The 18,025-nt window shown below is 37.1% G+C and overlaps 1 protein-coding gene across 1 annotated transcript; it reads left to right on the plus strand.

The window, feature by feature from the left end:
* Window positions 1–196: 196 nt before the first annotated feature.
* On the plus strand, window positions 197–14,205 carry scp2a (sterol carrier protein 2a). The gene is made up of 16 exons (XM_007250647.4): window positions 197–326; window positions 1,985–2,039; window positions 2,123–2,194; window positions 2,559–2,690; window positions 3,142–3,206; window positions 3,287–3,413; window positions 3,594–3,657; window positions 4,363–4,449; window positions 4,837–4,987; window positions 5,326–5,473; window positions 5,797–5,904; window positions 6,928–7,081; window positions 7,913–8,009; window positions 9,068–9,197; window positions 10,874–10,953; window positions 12,512–14,205. The coding sequence occupies exons 1-16, from the start codon at window positions 276–278 to the stop codon at window positions 12,605–12,607; spliced, it is 1,617 nt and encodes a 538-aa protein (XP_007250709.2). The 5' UTR covers window positions 197–275; the 3' UTR covers window positions 12,608–14,205.
* Window positions 14,206–18,025: the final 3,820 nt, after the last annotated feature.

Consider the following 18,025-nt stretch of genomic DNA (forward strand, 5'->3'; position numbering starts at 1 on the left):
ACAAACTGGTTAATGTTTTGGAAACACTTCTGTAAATTATATACCATAAAAAATATTTTAGTCTAATATAATTTAATATTAGACTAAATATATGACAATTTTGCTTTTATGCACACAAACATTTACATGCAAAGTCTTGCAGTTTTGTAATAGTGTTTATTGAACTGGGAGGGTTTTAAACGGTGAAAGGGGTGGATTCTTATCAATCTGGCAACCCTGCGTGCCTGCCTGCAATCCACACTGAGAGCAGCGCTGTCAAACAAGGAGCTGGAAAAATGGGACCGCAGAAAAACAGAGTTTTTGTTGTTGGCGTGGGAATGACAAAGGTAACAAAGGTTACACATTTATTACAGCTAATAATTAAACTCTTAAATTATTGTTTAAAAGTTGCTAGTTAGCTAGGGCGATTAAAAACAGTTATACGTTAACCTTGCTAAACAAGCGTGTCTGGCTAACTAGATAATAAAATAAAATAATATGTTAAGTGTTAAGTTGTATTTAGCTTAGTTTAGCAGTTGTTTGAAACTGAGGTTAACTAGACAGCTAGCTAGTTAACAAGCTACGACCCTGTATTTGTTTTGTAATTTTCCGTTCCACCTTAAATCGGCAGTTCAACTTTAACCAGGCAGATAGCTAACGTTAATTATTGGAAATATACTTCTTCAAATATCGTATAGTTTTCCGTGCAAACCTAAGTTATATTTAGTTTAATCCAACAGTTTAAAGCTAAGGTAAACTCAATAAATAGCTAGCTAGCTAGTTAGCAAGCTACGACCCTGAAGTTGATTTAAGGTCCGTTCCACCTTAAATCGGCAGCGATTGCATTATTCGCATCGGCACACTGTAGCTACGGAACTGCTATCAGTTTAAGGTGGAATTGATCATTCTAGAAAGAAGCCAACGGTTAGATAACTAGGTAAAAAAGTAACAATTATTGAAAATATGCTTAATCAATACTGTAACGTTATAACGTTATATTTTTAAGTGCAAATGTAGGTTGTTTTAGTTGCAGTCTGAAGCTGAGGTAAACTAGATAGCTAGCTACGACCCTGGAGTTGGCTTCTAATTTTCCGGTCCACCTTAAATCTGCAGCGTTTACATTGCTAGCACATTCGCACTCAAGCAATGGAACTGCTATCAGTTTAAGGTGGAATTGAAACATATAGAAACAAGCCAACTTCAATCTGCCAGATAGCTAGTTAAATAATAAAGGGTGTTTCTGTTGTTAAAGGAATTTTTCCAATTTCCTACACCAAAATAACCCTATATAATATTGGAATGTGTGAAAAATAAAGTAATAACGCCCTACTTTAAATTTGAGCAACTGTCTCAGTACAGAGTTCAAGGCTATTTGTAGTTATGTGATCTAGGTGACAGTTCACAGATCTGTGTTGAAGGCTAGATTTTCGTTGGTTAGGAGAGATTACACACCCCCATCAACTGTGCAGAAAACTCTTCTGATTGTCAGCCACCTGTAAACCATCTGTTTCTTATCACAGAATCATCACTGAGATTTCATTGGGGTGGTGGATCACTCTCAGCACACCAGTGACACTTTTTAGCAGGGTTAAATGTTGCCAGTGGTCCACCACTCATACACAGCTCTGGGAAAAAATAACAGACCACTTAAAAATTATGAGTTTCTTTCATTTTACCAAATTGAAAACCTCTGTAATAAAATCAAGAGAAAGATGGATGATCACATGCCATCAAACCAAGCTGAACTGCTTGATTTTTTGCACCAGGAGTAAAGCAGCATAAAGTTATCCAAAAGCAGTGTGTAAGACTGGTGGAGGAGAACATGATGCCAAGATGCATGGAAACTGTGATTATAAACCAGGGTTATTCCACCAAATATTGATTTTTCTATAGCTGTTTATTCATACTGCAGCGTGGCGGTGGTTAAGGAGGGAATGACAAGACCCGGGTATTAAAAAAAAAAAAATCTGATTCTGAAATGTATTTTTTTTTTCTCTGTTTGTAGTTTGATAAGCCAGGAGCAAGAGATGGAGACTATCCCGATATGGCTAAAGAAGCAGGTGTGGTTGAGTTTTTATTTTAAATTGTGAAATGTGTTGAAATTGTGAAGCAATGCATTTACATTATCTTTTTTGTCCTTTAGGAGAGAAAGCCTTGAATGATGCTGGAATTCCATATTCTGCTGTGGAACAAGCCTGTGTGGGCTATGTTTATGGTATGCCATTATTTTCAGCCATTTTCAATACTTTGAGAAGGCGAGGACTCCAGATATTAGCATCAGATCAATTTGGATGCAGCTGTAGCAGTGTTCTATGTTTTTATACATCTTGTGCCACAGTACATGCTGACAGTGTATCTATGACATTTTTTTGATGAGGCAAAACACTTTATTTTTTAATTTAATGGTGATTTTTTTATTTTCCATTCCATTTTCTTAACACTTCATAAGACAAGCTTGCACCATCTGAGATTGACATATAAATATAACTATCAAAATCTTACTTTCTAGATGCATTATTGTCCTGTGTGGAATTTCTCTGCTCTTCAATAGTAGGTAACTCTTGCCTGTCTTTTTGTAGGTGACTCCACTTGTGGACAGAGGGCTATTTACCACAGCCTGGGTCTGTCTGGCATCCCCATTATCAACGTCAATAACAACTGCTCCACTGGCTCCACAGCACTCTTCATGGCCCGGCAGCTGGTTAGGGGAGGTGCGTTTGTCATGTTCTGGCGATTAAAAACCTGTAGGAAAAGTTATCGTCACACACAGTCTGCTTTGGGCTAGGTCATCTCTAAAAGCTAAAAAACTTTATAAAAATGTTAAAAATACTAAGTTGTATGTTAGTGATGTAAATGCTTAATTCATTATGAGTCATTGGTCTGTTGCTCATTGGTGACGTATAAGCTTCCACTACTTGTTAACAGCATTATTTAATTGAACTCAATTGTCTTTTTATACATGGATGTTGATACAGCTTTCATAGATTAGACAAGACCTAACACTGGGATATGTTATATGTTAATATTACTTGTGTAGCTGAATATCCAAGTCCACTATGTTTAGGCTTAGCTCATGACAAAACACGTAATAACATGAGAAATATTCATAGCTTCTTTATATATACAAACGTTTAGTCTCTTTTTTTCTGTGTTTTCTTGCAGGATTGGCTGACTGTGTGCTTGCTTTGGGTTTTGAGAAGATGGAAAGAGGTTCCTTGTCCTCTAAGGTAAATTTGCATAGCTCATAACCTCATTGAGAAAACTTTCCCACAGTTTTATTGGTGTCTAACTAATACTGTTTCTTCAGTACATGGACAGGACCAACCCTATGGACAAACACATGGAAGTCATGATCAATCGATACGGAATTGCAGCAGCTCCTGCAGCACCGCAGATGTTTGGCAACGCTGGGAGAGAACACATGGAGAAATATGGTGAGAGTTGGAGCATTCTTTTGGTGTAGACCTTTAGCCAGAAATATGAATAAGACCTGTTTTTAAAGGAGCATTAATCTACCTGTTTTTTTTTTTTTTTTTTTTTTTTTAATAAAATATATAAAATTCATATATTTCATTTTCGTTGATATATCGTTGTGTATTTTCTGATTGTTCTAGGCACTAGACCTGAACATTTTGCCAAAATTGCCTGGAAGAACCACAAGCACTCTACCAACAACCCGTAAGTTTAAGAGTCTTTTTTTTTTTACTTAGTTTAAGAGGTCTGCAAATAAAAGGGGAAGCATCTGTAATTTACAAGGTATTTCCATATGTAGCGTAACGTTAATAAAAAAAAAACATAATCGAATCGTAGCTGACAGAACAATTGTATTCCAGAACAACACACTTCTGTTTAGTTTAATTAAAGATTTTACAGGGTTTGTATGGTCATGAAAAACCTAGAAAAGTCCTGAAATTTAAAATTAAATAGCAATTTCCAGGCCACTTCATCTTGTACTGCTCTTAATTCACATTATCATGCTGCTATAACAAAACTGCACACTGGACTTCATGTTGCTGCAACCTGCCTACTCTACCCTATTTATTTTTTTTTGTATTTATCTTTATCTATTTTGTTTTGTTCTATTTATATTGTGTTCTTTTATTTTGCTATCTTATTTTATCAATATTTTCTATTTTAAAAACAGCTCTTGGGTGTTAACTGGATAGTGAGATCACAATTTCGTTCCACCTCATGTACCACATGTGATGCGAATGACAATAAAATCTCCTTGAATCCTTGAATTCTTGGATAAGTTTTGGAAAAATTAAACAACCCCAGAATTTTGGTTGTATTTGAGCCAGAATAACCCTATAGCAAGTCTATTCAAAATGTTTTGTGCAGGCTCCTCACTGCCCTTTGTATCTCTTCTTTTGTAACTTTCAGCTATTCCCAATTTCAGGATGAGTACAGCCTGGACCAGGTTGTCAACTCCCGCAAGGTGTTTGAGTTCCTCACACTTTTACAGTGCTGGTGAGTTTACTTAGTTTGCAGGTTGGAATCTATTTAGAATCTATTGTATCAAGTTATTTATTTATTTTTTTGCTGCTCTACATCCAATTAGACGGGATTAATCACACTTTTTATAATAAAACATTAGATTGTCTTGTGCTTTTTTGAGCTTTGGCCAGCAGAGGGAGCTAGCTGTGCACTCAATGCTCAACCAAAACTCTACCTATAAGTACAGCCATTGGCTCATTAACTTCTGACGGCTCTCTTTTTATTGGCTTGTAATTTAAACATATATGCGTATGTCCAGATACTAAAAAAAGGTTATCCTAGCATCTCCTGTATATAAAATACAGAAGCACATCAAGGCATTTTACATTGAGTTCCTTCTTTATATGTTGACTCTTGTAGCCCTACATCTGATGGAGCTGGAGCAGCAGTGCTGGCCAGTGAGGCGTTTGTGAGGAGGCATGGGCTTCAGGCTAAAGCTGTGGAGATCATCGCTCAGGAGATGACCACGGACCTCGCCAGCACCTTTGAGGAAAACAGCTGCATCAAGATGGTGAGTGAAGAAAAGGGAGTTTACTAGTGCACCTAAAAAAGTTAGAGTATATCCCTAAAAAGTTACTTTATTTATGTAATTCAGTTCAAAATGTGAAACTCATGTGTTATCTAAATGTATTACACCCAGAAATGAAAACCCAAAAATCAGTGTTTTAGAAATTTAGAATATAATATAAGACCAATTTTCAGTTTTGCCATGTGGGCAGTGTGCCAAGTCCTGCTGGAAAATGAAATCTACAGAGGAAATCATGAAGTACTGTAAGATTTTCCAGGAAAACTGTGCCTGCTGCATTGTTTAACCATTTAAACCGTTTCTGCTCCCTCCTTTTCCTGTAGGTTGGCTACGATATGACACGGCTTGCAGCCAGGAAGTGTTTTGAAGCTGCAGGCCTGAAGCCCACTGACGTCAACGTCATCGAGCTGCACGACTGTTTCTCTGCCAACGAGCTCATCACATACGAGGCTCTCGGCCTCTGCTCTGAAGGTGTGGATGGGACAGAAACCTGGAATTATGGCATCTCCTTGATTTATCTCAGATCAGAGCACATTAATCACTATTAAGCTCTGAGTCTTTGCCATCTGGCTAATTTTCAGGTGTAATCTGATTGTATTAGTACAGCCAGAAAATGTGAAGTGTATGGTTTAATTTTATGTATTTATATTAGTCATTCCTAACATTTGAATAGTCATATATAAACGCATGATTACATGGTGTTAAAGCTGTTTATGCTATACATATAATATATATACATATTTAGCTGTTACTGGAAGAGCTTTCAAGGCCTTTACCTTCTTTGTTCTTTCCAGGTAAAGCTGGAGAGTTAATCGACCGGGGGGATAACACCTACGGAGGAAAGTGGGTGGTTAACCCCAGTGGAGGGCTCATCTCAAAGGGACACCCGCTCGGAGCTACAGGTAGGGGTGGGCGATATGGCTCTAAAATAATATCACGATATTGCATGGTATTTTCACGATAACGATACTTTTGGCGATATGACAATTATTATTTAAATTATTTCGAATTTTATTTTTTCATGTAATATGATATGGCGAACTGAGATATTTAAAAAATAATAATAATTTTATCAGATTTCAGATGACAGAAGTCAACAGAATGTCTCGATACTAATAACAGGAAGAACAGAATTAAAGTAAAATAAATGAAACTGGACAGATATAATCTGAGTCTCTAGTAGATATATAATGGGTAATTAGAACAGTGAGAATTTTTCTTTTGCTAAAAAGGGTAAAAAAGTAGTACCCTGATGTAATAATTAGGTAATAATTAGGGGTGGATGATATGGCATGATATTTCAGGGTATTAATATTGAATTTGGCGATAAGTCCTGCTGGAAAATGAAATCTGGATCTCCATAAAAGTTGTCAGCAGATGAAGATAAACTGAAGTGCTTTATCCACCCAAATAAATGGTTTAATGTGGTTATTGTCATATACAACTCTGGAAAAAAATAAGAGACCACTAAAAATGATTAAAAAAAAACAAGTTTCTTTGATTTTTTTCCAAATTGGAAACCTCTGGAATATAATCAAGAGGAAGATGGATGATCACAAACCATCAAACCACCAAACTGAACTGTTTGAATTTTGCACCAGGAGTAAAGGCATTATTTGACTTGTTTTCTTTGCATTATTTGAGGTCTGGAAGCTCAGCCATTTCTCATTTTCTCCAAACAAATGCTCTAAATGACAATATTTTTATATGGAATTCAGAAGAAACTGATTAAGAAACTGAAGTGATCTCTTAATTTTTTCCAGAGCTGTATAATATGCTCTGTTGTCTGAACCTGTTACACTAGGATGACTCTCACTCTCTCTCACTATCTCTCTCTTCTTTGACCCTTGTGGTAATAGTGAACTCTGATCGGCCTCAGGTTGTTGAACTTTACCTTAAATCCTGTGCTGTGTTTGATTGGTCAGGTCTCGCCCAGTGTGCAGAGCTGTGCTGGCAGTTAAGAGGGGAGGCCGGTAAAAGGCAGGTACCGGGAGCGAAGGTCGCCCTGCAGCACAATATCGGCCTCGGTGGAGCTGTGGTGGTCACACTTTACAGGATGGGATTCCCTCAGGAAGCAAGGTGAGCAGTCTCGTATTACTAACACACTTTAATCCTGACCTGTTATAGTCTGTATTTGTATTGCAAATACTTCTGAGCACAAAGGCAACTCTTAAATAAATGACTGACCAAGCATCACTCTGAACACTTCTTTAATGTTAAGATGCTGTGGAATATTTCTTAAACCTGGTTTTGTTAAATATACAGGTTGAGTAGAGCTTGTATAGCTTTATAACATTTCCTCCATTGCGTTTTATACAGTTTCATGCTGGACAAAGGTTATAATATGTGTTTTACAGGAAACTGTGTTAATGCATATTTTTTAAAGATTCTTATTGCAGAATTGGGACACAACTTACAATAAGAGTCACAAGTAATACATAACATGTAATATAAACATTTGTTAATTGGTTAAGCAATGTCTCAACTATTTTTTATTATTGGCAATAGTTCAGGCATTATTAAACATTACTTAATTTTAATGCTGGAATTTTGTAAATTATAATAAATTGAGACACTAGTTAAAATGTATAATTATTTATAACATCTTATACTTTATCAATTAATAATTAGTGCAGACATTCTCTCATAAGTACTGTTAATTAATGTAGCCTTACGGTAAAGTGTAATTTTAGTTGTTGTGCTTGAAATTAGATCCCTTTAGAAGATACTTAGAAGCAAATAAGCAATTTAGTGAAAATTATGTGACCCTTGCCTGATAATCTTTGAACAGTTATCACAGAATCTCGCCATATCTCCTGAACTTTGGACTTAGTTCGTAGAAATCCCACCACTTTTTCATGTGCATGCTCAAGCACACGTATAGAATAGCTATTTTGTTTGTTTGTTCAGCCCACGGATAGCTGCAGTGCCCACCAGTGCTGCCAGTGGTTTGGAGGGATTCAAAGCCCATATAGTTTTCAAGGAGATCGATAAGAGACTAAAGGAGGTATGTATAAAAAAAAAACAGCTGATTGTATGCTTTTGCAATGTAAAATTGATTGCACCAGTGCCTTTAAGATCTCTTTCTACAGTTTTATTATTATTAATTGTGGTCTTTAGTATGAATGAATGCCATGTGAGCAGGTTTTTGTGAAAAAAAAAAGTGCTCCGGTGATCGGGTATAACACTGCTTTAGTCACGTGGAGGAGTGAGCAGGGAGAAATAATAGGATTTCAGCTCTTGCTCATGAATATTCATACATGCAAACATATCGCCTATGATTGGCTAACTTTGCAACATGTATAATAATGCCCTGCTAAGTTTAGTTTACTGACCTAGTCTTAAAGAGTCTCTGTAAAATCCACGCCAAATCCACCGGAGATCCTATGTAAACTTATACTTACTTACTCAAAGAGGTGGGTAGTCCAAGTCCAGAAAGTAAAAGTCCACCCCGAGGTGGATTTTTACTTTTAACTAGTGTAAACAGAACTGTTCTAAACATCTAAACACCTACCTATCTCAATTGTACTTGGCTGGTGGTGTTTTTCATCCATAGACTAATTCTAACCATTTGTTTCTTAGCTCTGAATTACTGGGTAATGTATATAAACACTGATGTGTTATTCGCACAAATAACACAGGAATGAACTGCATGCTGTTCCTAGCGCTGTTATTTAGCTCCTATCTGATGAAACGGCGTCGCTGTCTGACTTCAGCTCTGTCTGTGAGTGGTCCCAAGCCGAGGTGGGCGGGGCCATGAATACTAATATACTAATTCACGGGTTGACATAACATGGGTGCGAATATTTTTTTTTTACTAGCTGCTGCAGCCAATAGAGGTTGAGGAATAGTTTCATGTGCAGCTTCATATACAACTCAGAGAGACCTTTAGTATTTTACAAAGCACAAGAAAAAGAGGATTTTAACGAAAGGACATATAAGGACACCTTTAAGGCAAAAGTGGAGACCATTATGTATGTTATGGATATTATAGAGGCTAAGAGGTAGTATAAAGAGATAATTCCACTGCTTCGTGACATAATTACCTGATGTTCCTTTGTGCAGGAGGGAGAGGCGTTCGTCAAGAAAATCGGTGGCATTTTTGCCTTTAAAGTGAAGGATGGGCCTGGCGGAAAAGAAGCACTGTGGGTCGTGGATGTGAAGAACGGTAAAGGCTCTGTGGACAATGACTCAGGTGTGTGAGATTTTTCTTTTCAGATTTAATGAGGGCACAGTTCCTGGTTCAGGATGGGGACTGTCCACTAAAATGTTTACAGAGTAAGTGGAAAAGAATGTGCGGTTTGGTTCATTTTAAGGACACTGAGACATGGGAGTTATTCTAGAAAGTTAGGAACTGTGTGCTGATTTATTGGGTGTTCTGCTTTGCCCATTAATAGAAGGTGTGCAGAGGAGAATAGCTTCAACCTGCATTTACTCACAAAAAGAAAAGGAAAGGAAAGTATACGATTACAAAAAGCAACTTCAGGAGAAAGAGAAGTGCTCAAAAAGCCAGAAACTCTTTTCTCAGCACATCTATCACCTTTAAACATAGGAACTGCAGCTTATCAGACTTTGTTCTCCAGACTCTGTGGAATAAAGAACAACCAAAACACTCTTTATGGGATTTCTTTACTAGGATATGAGGGTTTTAGTTGGTGGTTGGATTTCATTTGTGTTTCATTGTATTTGTGAAAAAAACGGCAATACAGCATCCGTGAATAGCCAAACACAATTTTCTTATTTTTAACCTGCCTGCTGACCTGCTGTTTTCAGTCTCCTGTGGAGTTATAATAGCCTGCCTTATTCATAAAACAAACAATTTTCTAGTAATGTTCTAGGAAGACATGCATTCCAAGTAATAGTATTTCACTTTGTTTGTAATGAGTTTGTAAACATGAATGGAACGTAGTCTTCAGGTAAAACCTAAACACATAAAAAAAAAAAAATTGAAAAGGAATCTCAGGGTTATGATTTGCTTCGAGAGTTTTGTAGTTTATTCTGCAGCTGCTCAAACAAACTTGTGAAATATTAATGAAATGACAAGGTTAGTATTAACACTGGGGATATTAAAATAAAGTTATTAAATTATGAGATACTAATTTGAATGATTACTACAATGGGACTTCATGGCAAATTCAAGAAATTTCACACTAGACCTCAAGCAGCTTGGACTTCGGATTTCATTTTCCAGCAGGACTTGGCACACTGCCCACACTGCCAAAAGTACCAATTTGTCTTATATAATATTCTAATTTTCAGAGACACTGATTTTTGGGTTTTCATTTGCTGTAAGCTTCATAATCATCAACAATAAAAGACTTATAATAAACACTTAAAACAGATCACTCTGTGTGTAATACATCCATATAATATATGAGTTTAACGTTTCGAACTGAGTAACTTTTAGTACTTTTAATACTGTTCATGTCCTTGTGCAAGTATGTATTTGCTTTAAAAAGAGCAAAAAGAAACCGTCATGGCCATATAGGCTCAGTTTGTAACAGGAAATTACCATTGTGAAGCTGTTTTATGGTTTAATTTCCACATTTATTAGCTCTGACCTACATTTCCTCCACCTGTTTAACAGCCAGTAGCAAGCCATGTTCTTAATGTTCATGGTTTTTCATAAAAAAAAAACGAACAAAAACAAAAACTTATATTTGGTATTAAGTATGTGGTTTATGTCCAAGGGCAAGACTTGTATCCTTTACCAGACAGGGTCACAATTAATGGCACATTAAACGTAAAAGATAAAATTTATCCAACAGATATTTGTAGCTATATATAATACATATATATATATATGTTGGTAATTTTTTGTCTGTATTCTTTATTGTGTCTGTATTCATTGTTCTTTTTTTTATCTTTCAGGGAAGAAAGCCGACTGCACCATCTCTATGGCAGATGCTGATCTACTTGAATTGATGACGGGGAAACTGAACCCGCAGACTGTGAGTACTCTGCCAGTACTCTGCTCGTATCTGTTTGGCAAACCTGCACGTCGAGCACTTCTACTGCACAATGTGATGGAGAACAGATTGAAGTGGATACAGGATAAATCCCTATAGCTTGTGTCTTTAGACCATCAGCTGTAGTTTTGTGCAGCTCTAGAAACGTTTGAAGGCCACAGATGCTTCCATTAGTAAGCATCAAAGCTGCCAGTGCAATTTCATAGAATTATCATCTGGGCTCATTTTTCCGTGTTATGGCATTGTTCCAGTTTTCCACACACGTGTTGAGCTCATTTGCATTTTCGATGGAGTGCTGAAGTGTGCGTCCATTAATGCCGCACTTGTTTCCGGAAAAACGTTTTGCACGTTTACAACAACACTGGGAAGTGATAAATCAACAAACAGTTTAGCATAATATTTGATTTAACCAGTACTGCCCAACTAAAATGTATTTACTCAAGTATAAAGCACACTTAAAATCCTTTAATTTTCCCAAAAATGGTAAGTGCACCTTATAATCCGGTGTGCCTTATGTATGAATTTTCCCAGTGAGGTTGTAAGGAGCAGTAAAGCCAAGGAAATGAGTTTTAATGAAGTTTCTCCAACACTAAGTCTGGAGCAGTATTAGCATTAGCCACTTACTGCAGTGCTAGCTCTTTCGCAGTTCAAGGTGAGTATATCGAACTGTATTCTGTGTGTTTACCGTGCTAAAACATGCTATGTAACACAAACCACTAGCTTATAGCGCCCTGGCTTACCGGAAAACTCAGTTCCTCGGTTCCTCACTATAGCGCTATCAGAAAGCATTTACTAGCGCTAAGCATTGCTAATTGACAATATTGTAAATCTAAGCTTACTGTAAGTAAATAGAAGTGCTTTACTCACCTAAAAAACTGTTTTCAGGAAAGAAATCTGTATAGATTAACATCCAGTACTTTTGACTTTAAAATATATATATTTTTTAAGAATTAAAGTTTTGTTTACTGGTTGGGATTAGTTTCTCAGGGGGACGTCTTTAAAAAATATTGCACACTTCTACTTAGTGATAAAACCCCTGCATCTGGACTGCAATTTAAAAAACAGGAGGAGCAGTGAGTTTTTAGGCTTTCTTGGTCACATGACATCATCGCGTTCAGTAGCTCCTCCATTTCCACTCGCTGTTGTGTTTTTACGTGGATCTTTGTGGAAATGTGCGCCCAAAGTGTAACCACGGTGCACGCCAGTGGACAAATAGCTATTTTATTAAACGCGTGGAGATGAAACTCAGAGATGTGTGTCCAGACAGGACTAAAATTACCAGAGGACCACAGAGTTCAGCGAAAAACAGTCTGAGAAAAACACATACATGGTTGTTCCGGATGGGAATAAAATCACAGAGAACCCCCATAAAAGAGAAAATTACCCCAGAACACCCTGAGAAACTAATCCTGTTCGGATAGGGCTATGGGCATCTTATAATCTGGTGCGCATAGTCTGTAAAATATGGTAATTTCATCATTACTGTTTGGTTGTTTATTTGTTTAATGCTTGTTTTCTCTACCTCCTTGTTCATACAAAGGCCTTCTTCCAAGGAAAGCTAAAGATCACTGGGAATATGGGGATGGCCATGAAGCTGCAGAACCTTCAGCTCACTCCAGGAAAGGCCAAACTCTAAAGCAGCACCTCTCAGTTTGAAGACAGAAGACCTGAAGTTTGAATGCAAGACCACGTCCATCTAACTCCCATCAGCGGTGACATTCCCAAACATGGCAACAAGATGGAATAACTTTCTGCACTTAATCGTCGATCATTTGTTGACTCCTGTGAAATTACAGTACATATAAAAAAACGTTATTCATTTTAAAGCGTTACACACTTAATACAAATGTACCATATTATAATGGTAAACAGCAGATGGTGTATGACGACACAAAAGATAATAGGAAATGAGCTTTTAGTATACATTATGGCATGCAAATAACATATAATACATGTATAGGAGTTCTGTTATGTTAAAAGCACAGAAAGGATTGTTTTTTCTCTAAATGCATATTCTGTGGATTACCACTAGAATTATGTGAAGTTGCTGTAGGGTGGTCTTACATTTCTTTTTAAGGGTTATTACTAACTGCACTTGCATTATGCCACATAATGTGCCTCTGTCAGAGAGAGTAATCATTAGCATTAGCATTATCTCTAGAATTTATGTAATTCAAAGTTAATGAGTTATCTGCAATAAGAGCCAGTGTGTGGGATAAGAATTCAGATTTCAGATTTCAAAAATCTCTTTTTTCTTCTTCTAAAAAAAATCACTACTGTAAGTTCAGTTTCTTACACATTAGCTTGAGTATGGGATCAGTTTCATTGTTAAATATGTCTCAGTAAGGATGTTTGATGAAGCATTTTGTCTAATTGTGGTTTTGATATATGTGTTAAAAATGATGAGATGCGATTTCTAATACAAATAAATAAATATAAATATATATATTTCCTATGAACTAAAAAGATGATGTTTGTTTAAAAGGCTTTAAAACTTTCTAAAAAAAAAACAAGCTGTATCACTACCTACTAAAAGAAATCTGCGTCGGACTGCAGTAAACAGTGCCTTATGTTGTTGATGTTTGGAGAATTTGCCTAAATTGTAGCTTAAAATCTAATAAAGCGAAGTTTCCCTTTTGAAAATACAACACTGTACTGTTGTTCTAAGGTTAAAGTGGTGGTGATGTGCTGGAATACAAGTTATTACGGCTCCACCTGTGCTCACTAATCTGCTGTAAAACTGTAAAACCACCAGAAACAAGCCGCAAGTCCCCCTACCTGTACTGCGGATTTGTAAATACTGCTTTTAAATTAGGGTCTGCCCACTTACACTAAGTGGAGAGCGCGGTGGCTGAATGACTGACTGCTCTTAAGCCTTGACCCGCTGCAGAGGGGATTTGGAAATCTCATCAGCATGCAGAACACAGTCTGTGTTACTCGCTGAAATACAGAGCGCTACTGTAGCTGTCCTGAAAGAAGACTTTAAATTTCCACAGAAAATGTTGCCAGTTATAATTTATATTTTTTGTCAGTTTGAGCCCTAAAATGATTTGCTGATATTTCATGGTATTTTCACGATAACAATACTACTGTTGGTAATATGACAAAACACTGAATTTAAAAAAAATATTTCAAGAATACACTACTGCAAAAAAATTAACATTTTATTTTATTACTTCATACGATATGATATGGCACACCCCTAACTGAGACAATAAATATTTAAAAACATGATTTGCAAAATGCCAAGGATTTTTTCATTAATTAATTTCCTTTTTTTTTGTATTCTCCAACATGCTCTATATAAATGTCTTTGAAAAAGTTCAGATTCTCAAAATGAGAAAGATAAAATATCTACAAGTGCGTCTAAAGAAACGCACTCAGTAATTCAGTTCAAAATGTGAAACTCATATATAGATTTATTACATCATTAAATCAAAATTAAAATATTATATAAGACCAATTGGTACTTTTGGCAGTGTGGGCAGTGTGCCAAGTCCTGCTGGAAAATGAAATCTGCATCTCCATAAAAGTTGTGAGCAGAGGGAAGCATTCCCTCTGAATTTTGAATTTTCTAAAACAGATTTTTGGGTTTTCATTGGCTGTAAGCCATAATCATGAACAATAAAATAAATAATAAACACTTAAAATAGATCACTCTGTGTTTAATACATCTATATAATATATGAGTTTCACATTTTTAACTGAATTACTGAAATAAAGTAACTTTTCAGTGATATTCTATATATTTTTTAGATGCACTAGTCGATTACATTTTATTGTACAGATCTTTTCGTTGGAAGATAATGCCCACATTACCATTTCTAAAACCCTGTTTTCTATTGGAACACTAATAATAGCTAATGTTCCAGTTCAGAAGAACTTCCTGAGTGATTTGATGGGGAAGTATTAAGGCCACGGTGGAAGCCGTCCAGCAGATTTGCAGTTCATATTCATTTAAAGAGCAAATAATGCTGCAGCTGACCATGTGCTCATACAGCCCCCATACCCCCACTGCCTTCTGCCATGTTCAGCTTCTGCTGCTAATCATTCCCCTACTGTTCATTCCCAGCACCGCCTGCCAGCCGGACGGGTGGTGGCATCTCGCGAGCAGCTGGCCCACCGGGTGTCCACTCCAATAACAGATAGAAGATCTGGGTTTGTGTAACAGGGAGATTTGGTAGCGCAGGATCGGGTTGTGGGGTGGTGGGGCTGCTGCTATAAATGTGAGATTGAACACCAGGACTTTATGGATTTTGTGTCCATCGTAATCAGTTATGAATGAGTTGGATTTAAATTAGTTTTGAATTGGTTTTATGGGTCCTATTTCTGCCTGCTGGACTTCAGTGCTGATTCTGTTTCAGGCTTTACTCAGGTCTTGCTTGTAGTGCTGTCAATCTATTTAAAGAAATGGCAAAATGGAATTATTTGTTTTTATTAGTTTATATTATTATTTTCATTTATTTCTAATTTCTCCCATTTTCTCCCAATTTAGCTAGGCCAGCTGTATATCCCCCATCACTAGTGATACTACAACACAAGGATGGTGAAGACTAGCACATGCCTCCTCCGACACACTTTTTGAACTGCTGTTGGTGCAGCATTGCCGAGTAGCATAACAGTGCACTCGGAGGACAGAATCAGCTTCACTCAGAGAGAGCAAGGCCAATTGTGCGGTTTTAAGGCTCTGCCAGCTGATGGCAAGCTGCATGACTGGGATTCAAACCAGCGATCTCCTGATCATAGTGGCATAGTGGCGCTTTAGACCGCCGGGGCCCATGTACATTTAAGCAATAATACACAAGAAGAAGTGCTATAACCGAATGCCATAGAGCAGCACAACAGTGCCAATATTACATGTTATAGCACGATACTACAGTTCCATTATCACTGTTTATAGAAAGATTTTAAAGAGTTAAAGAGGAGGAGAAAATAGGATCTGTTCTGTTCTGGTTATAAACACTTAGTTAAACACCAGTTAAAATAGTTCCATTGCTGCTCTGTTTGTTGCTGCGCTGTTTGGCTTGTAAGCGCTGCGTCATTGCTAGGTTACCTGTATGTGGCGGAGTAATACAGAGAGAGCTTCAGCTACAGTGCATTACCGATGCATTACTGATAACGGCACTCATATGACGCCTCTCAGCCAATCACATTGCGTCTGGGGTTATACATTGGGACCATTCCCTTCTCCTACACTCTACTCTCCCACTCACTTAGTTTCACCTACATGACACTGGTGACCCCCTCCACCTCCAAAAGCTAGGTTGATGTGGCCATTTATGATCTGATTAGCAACATTTAACACAAACTCTAAACACCTAATCTTCCCATCACAAATACACTAATCACACACTGCTCCACCAGCTTTTCACAGGGGTCAACAGGTACGCGCATCCCGTCACTAAATTAGGCCCACAGCTCCTCCAGAAGCTCAGCAACCCAGACTTACTCACCTTGAAGCTTAGTACACAGAACAGTACAAGATTTTACCCACAACCTTGATCTACACATTCAGACAGAGACAGAAAGAGAGAGAAAGCGCCAAACTTGGCAAATGGATTCCTTTGCTAAAGAAATATTATGTGTTGAAGTATTCAGACTATTTACGCGTTTTGGCTCGTTAAAACTGTTTGAATTTTTTTTTTTTTTTTTGCAGTTTGTTAATTCGCATACTTTTCGCTTAATTTTTTAATTTCTCTCTTTTTATCTGCCTCTTTCTCTCTCTCTTATTCTCTTTCTTTTCTCTTATTCTCTTTCTTTGATATCTATCTCTTTTTCTCTCTCTGTCTCACTTTCTTTGTCTCTCTTTCTCTGGCCCTCTCTATCTCTTTTTTTCTGTCTTTCTGTTTATCTCTCTCTCTTTCTGCCTCTGTCTCTCATTTTCTCTGCCTCTCTCTCTTTTTCCACCCCTCTCTTTCTCTGCTTCTCTTTGTCTCTTTCGTTTTCCACCTCTCTACTTCTCTGCCTCTCTATTTCTCTCTCTCTCTTTCTCTCTGCTCCCTCTCTACCCATCTGTTTCTCTGCCTCTCTCTGCCACTCTATCTCTCTTTCTCTGCCTCTATCGCTTTTCTGCATCTCCTCTCTATCTCTATTTCTGTTCTCTCTCTCTCTCTCTCTCTCTCTCTCTCTCTCTCTGTTAAGAGGATGCATTCTATCTAACACAGTACCCATCTGTTGTTGTGTATCTGTTGGTCTGTTTCTGGGCTGTAATCTGGGGTGATTACACTGCAGAGCAGATCATGACTGTGTATCTAAAGTATTTACATATGTACACAACTGACTGCAATTTGGTTTGTCTATGACCATTTTTACAAAATGAAGACACCATTTATCTGATAGGGGCACCACTGCAGGTGGAAAAACAGTACTTTTCTTCCTTTTATTATTCTATTTATTTACTGCTGTTCTTTAGCAGTGCTTCATGCAGGCCATGTGCTCAGTATGACTAAACTCTCCTCTGTGCTCTGAGCTTTTACCCAAGGACAAAATCTGAATTTCAGAAATGTTTTCCTTTATGTAGAAAAAGGGTTAAAAAAAATGTCTGAAAAGATTCACCCACACTAATAATTTAATATGAAATTTTAATAGATTATTTTCATTATTAACAACCCATATGAGTGTTTGCTGTTCTCAGTGAAACATGATCTGCAGTCTGAATTTTTAAATGAGCTTTTACAGACGCTTGTCGCAACGTAGATCAAGAGAAGGCAATAGTCTTTCTGAAGAACTGTTTTATATGAAAAGTATCTAAATTGACAAGAATATGTTTTTTTGTTTTTGTTTTCAGAAGTGAATTATTTGACTGAAAAAGAATGGTCTCAGTCTGCACGTATCCAGATTTTTAAAATATATATATTTTTAATTGTCCTGGTTTTGGGCTTCCAATGAGAGTCTGGCTTCTGGTTGAAGGTATTTTGGACCATTCTTCTTTACAAAACATTCAAAACATCTCCAGTTCAGTCAGGTTTGATGGTTTATGAGCATAAACAGCCTTTATGCTTTAAATCACACCACATATTTTCAATAATATTCAGGTCTGGGGACTGAGATGATC

The sequence above is a fragment of the Astyanax mexicanus genome, chromosome 8 (genome assembly GCF_023375975.1).
Source record: "Astyanax mexicanus isolate ESR-SI-001 chromosome 8, AstMex3_surface, whole genome shotgun sequence".
Lineage (NCBI taxonomy): Eukaryota > Metazoa > Chordata > Actinopteri > Characiformes > Acestrorhamphidae > Astyanax > Astyanax mexicanus.

Excerpts from the sequence above, each read along its gene's own strand:
- scp2a (XM_007250647.4), top strand. The coding sequence starts at position 276 with ATGGGACCGCAGAAAAACAGAGTTTTTGTTGTTGGCGTGGGAATGACA. Across the intron at positions 4,450-4,836 it reads CTCACACTTTTACAGTGCTG|CCCTACATCTGATGGAGCTG; the intron begins GTGAGTTTACTT and ends TGACTCTTGTAG. Across the intron at positions 4,988-5,325 it reads AAAACAGCTGCATCAAGATG|GTTGGCTACGATATGACACG; the intron begins GTGAGTGAAGAA and ends CTTTTCCTGTAG.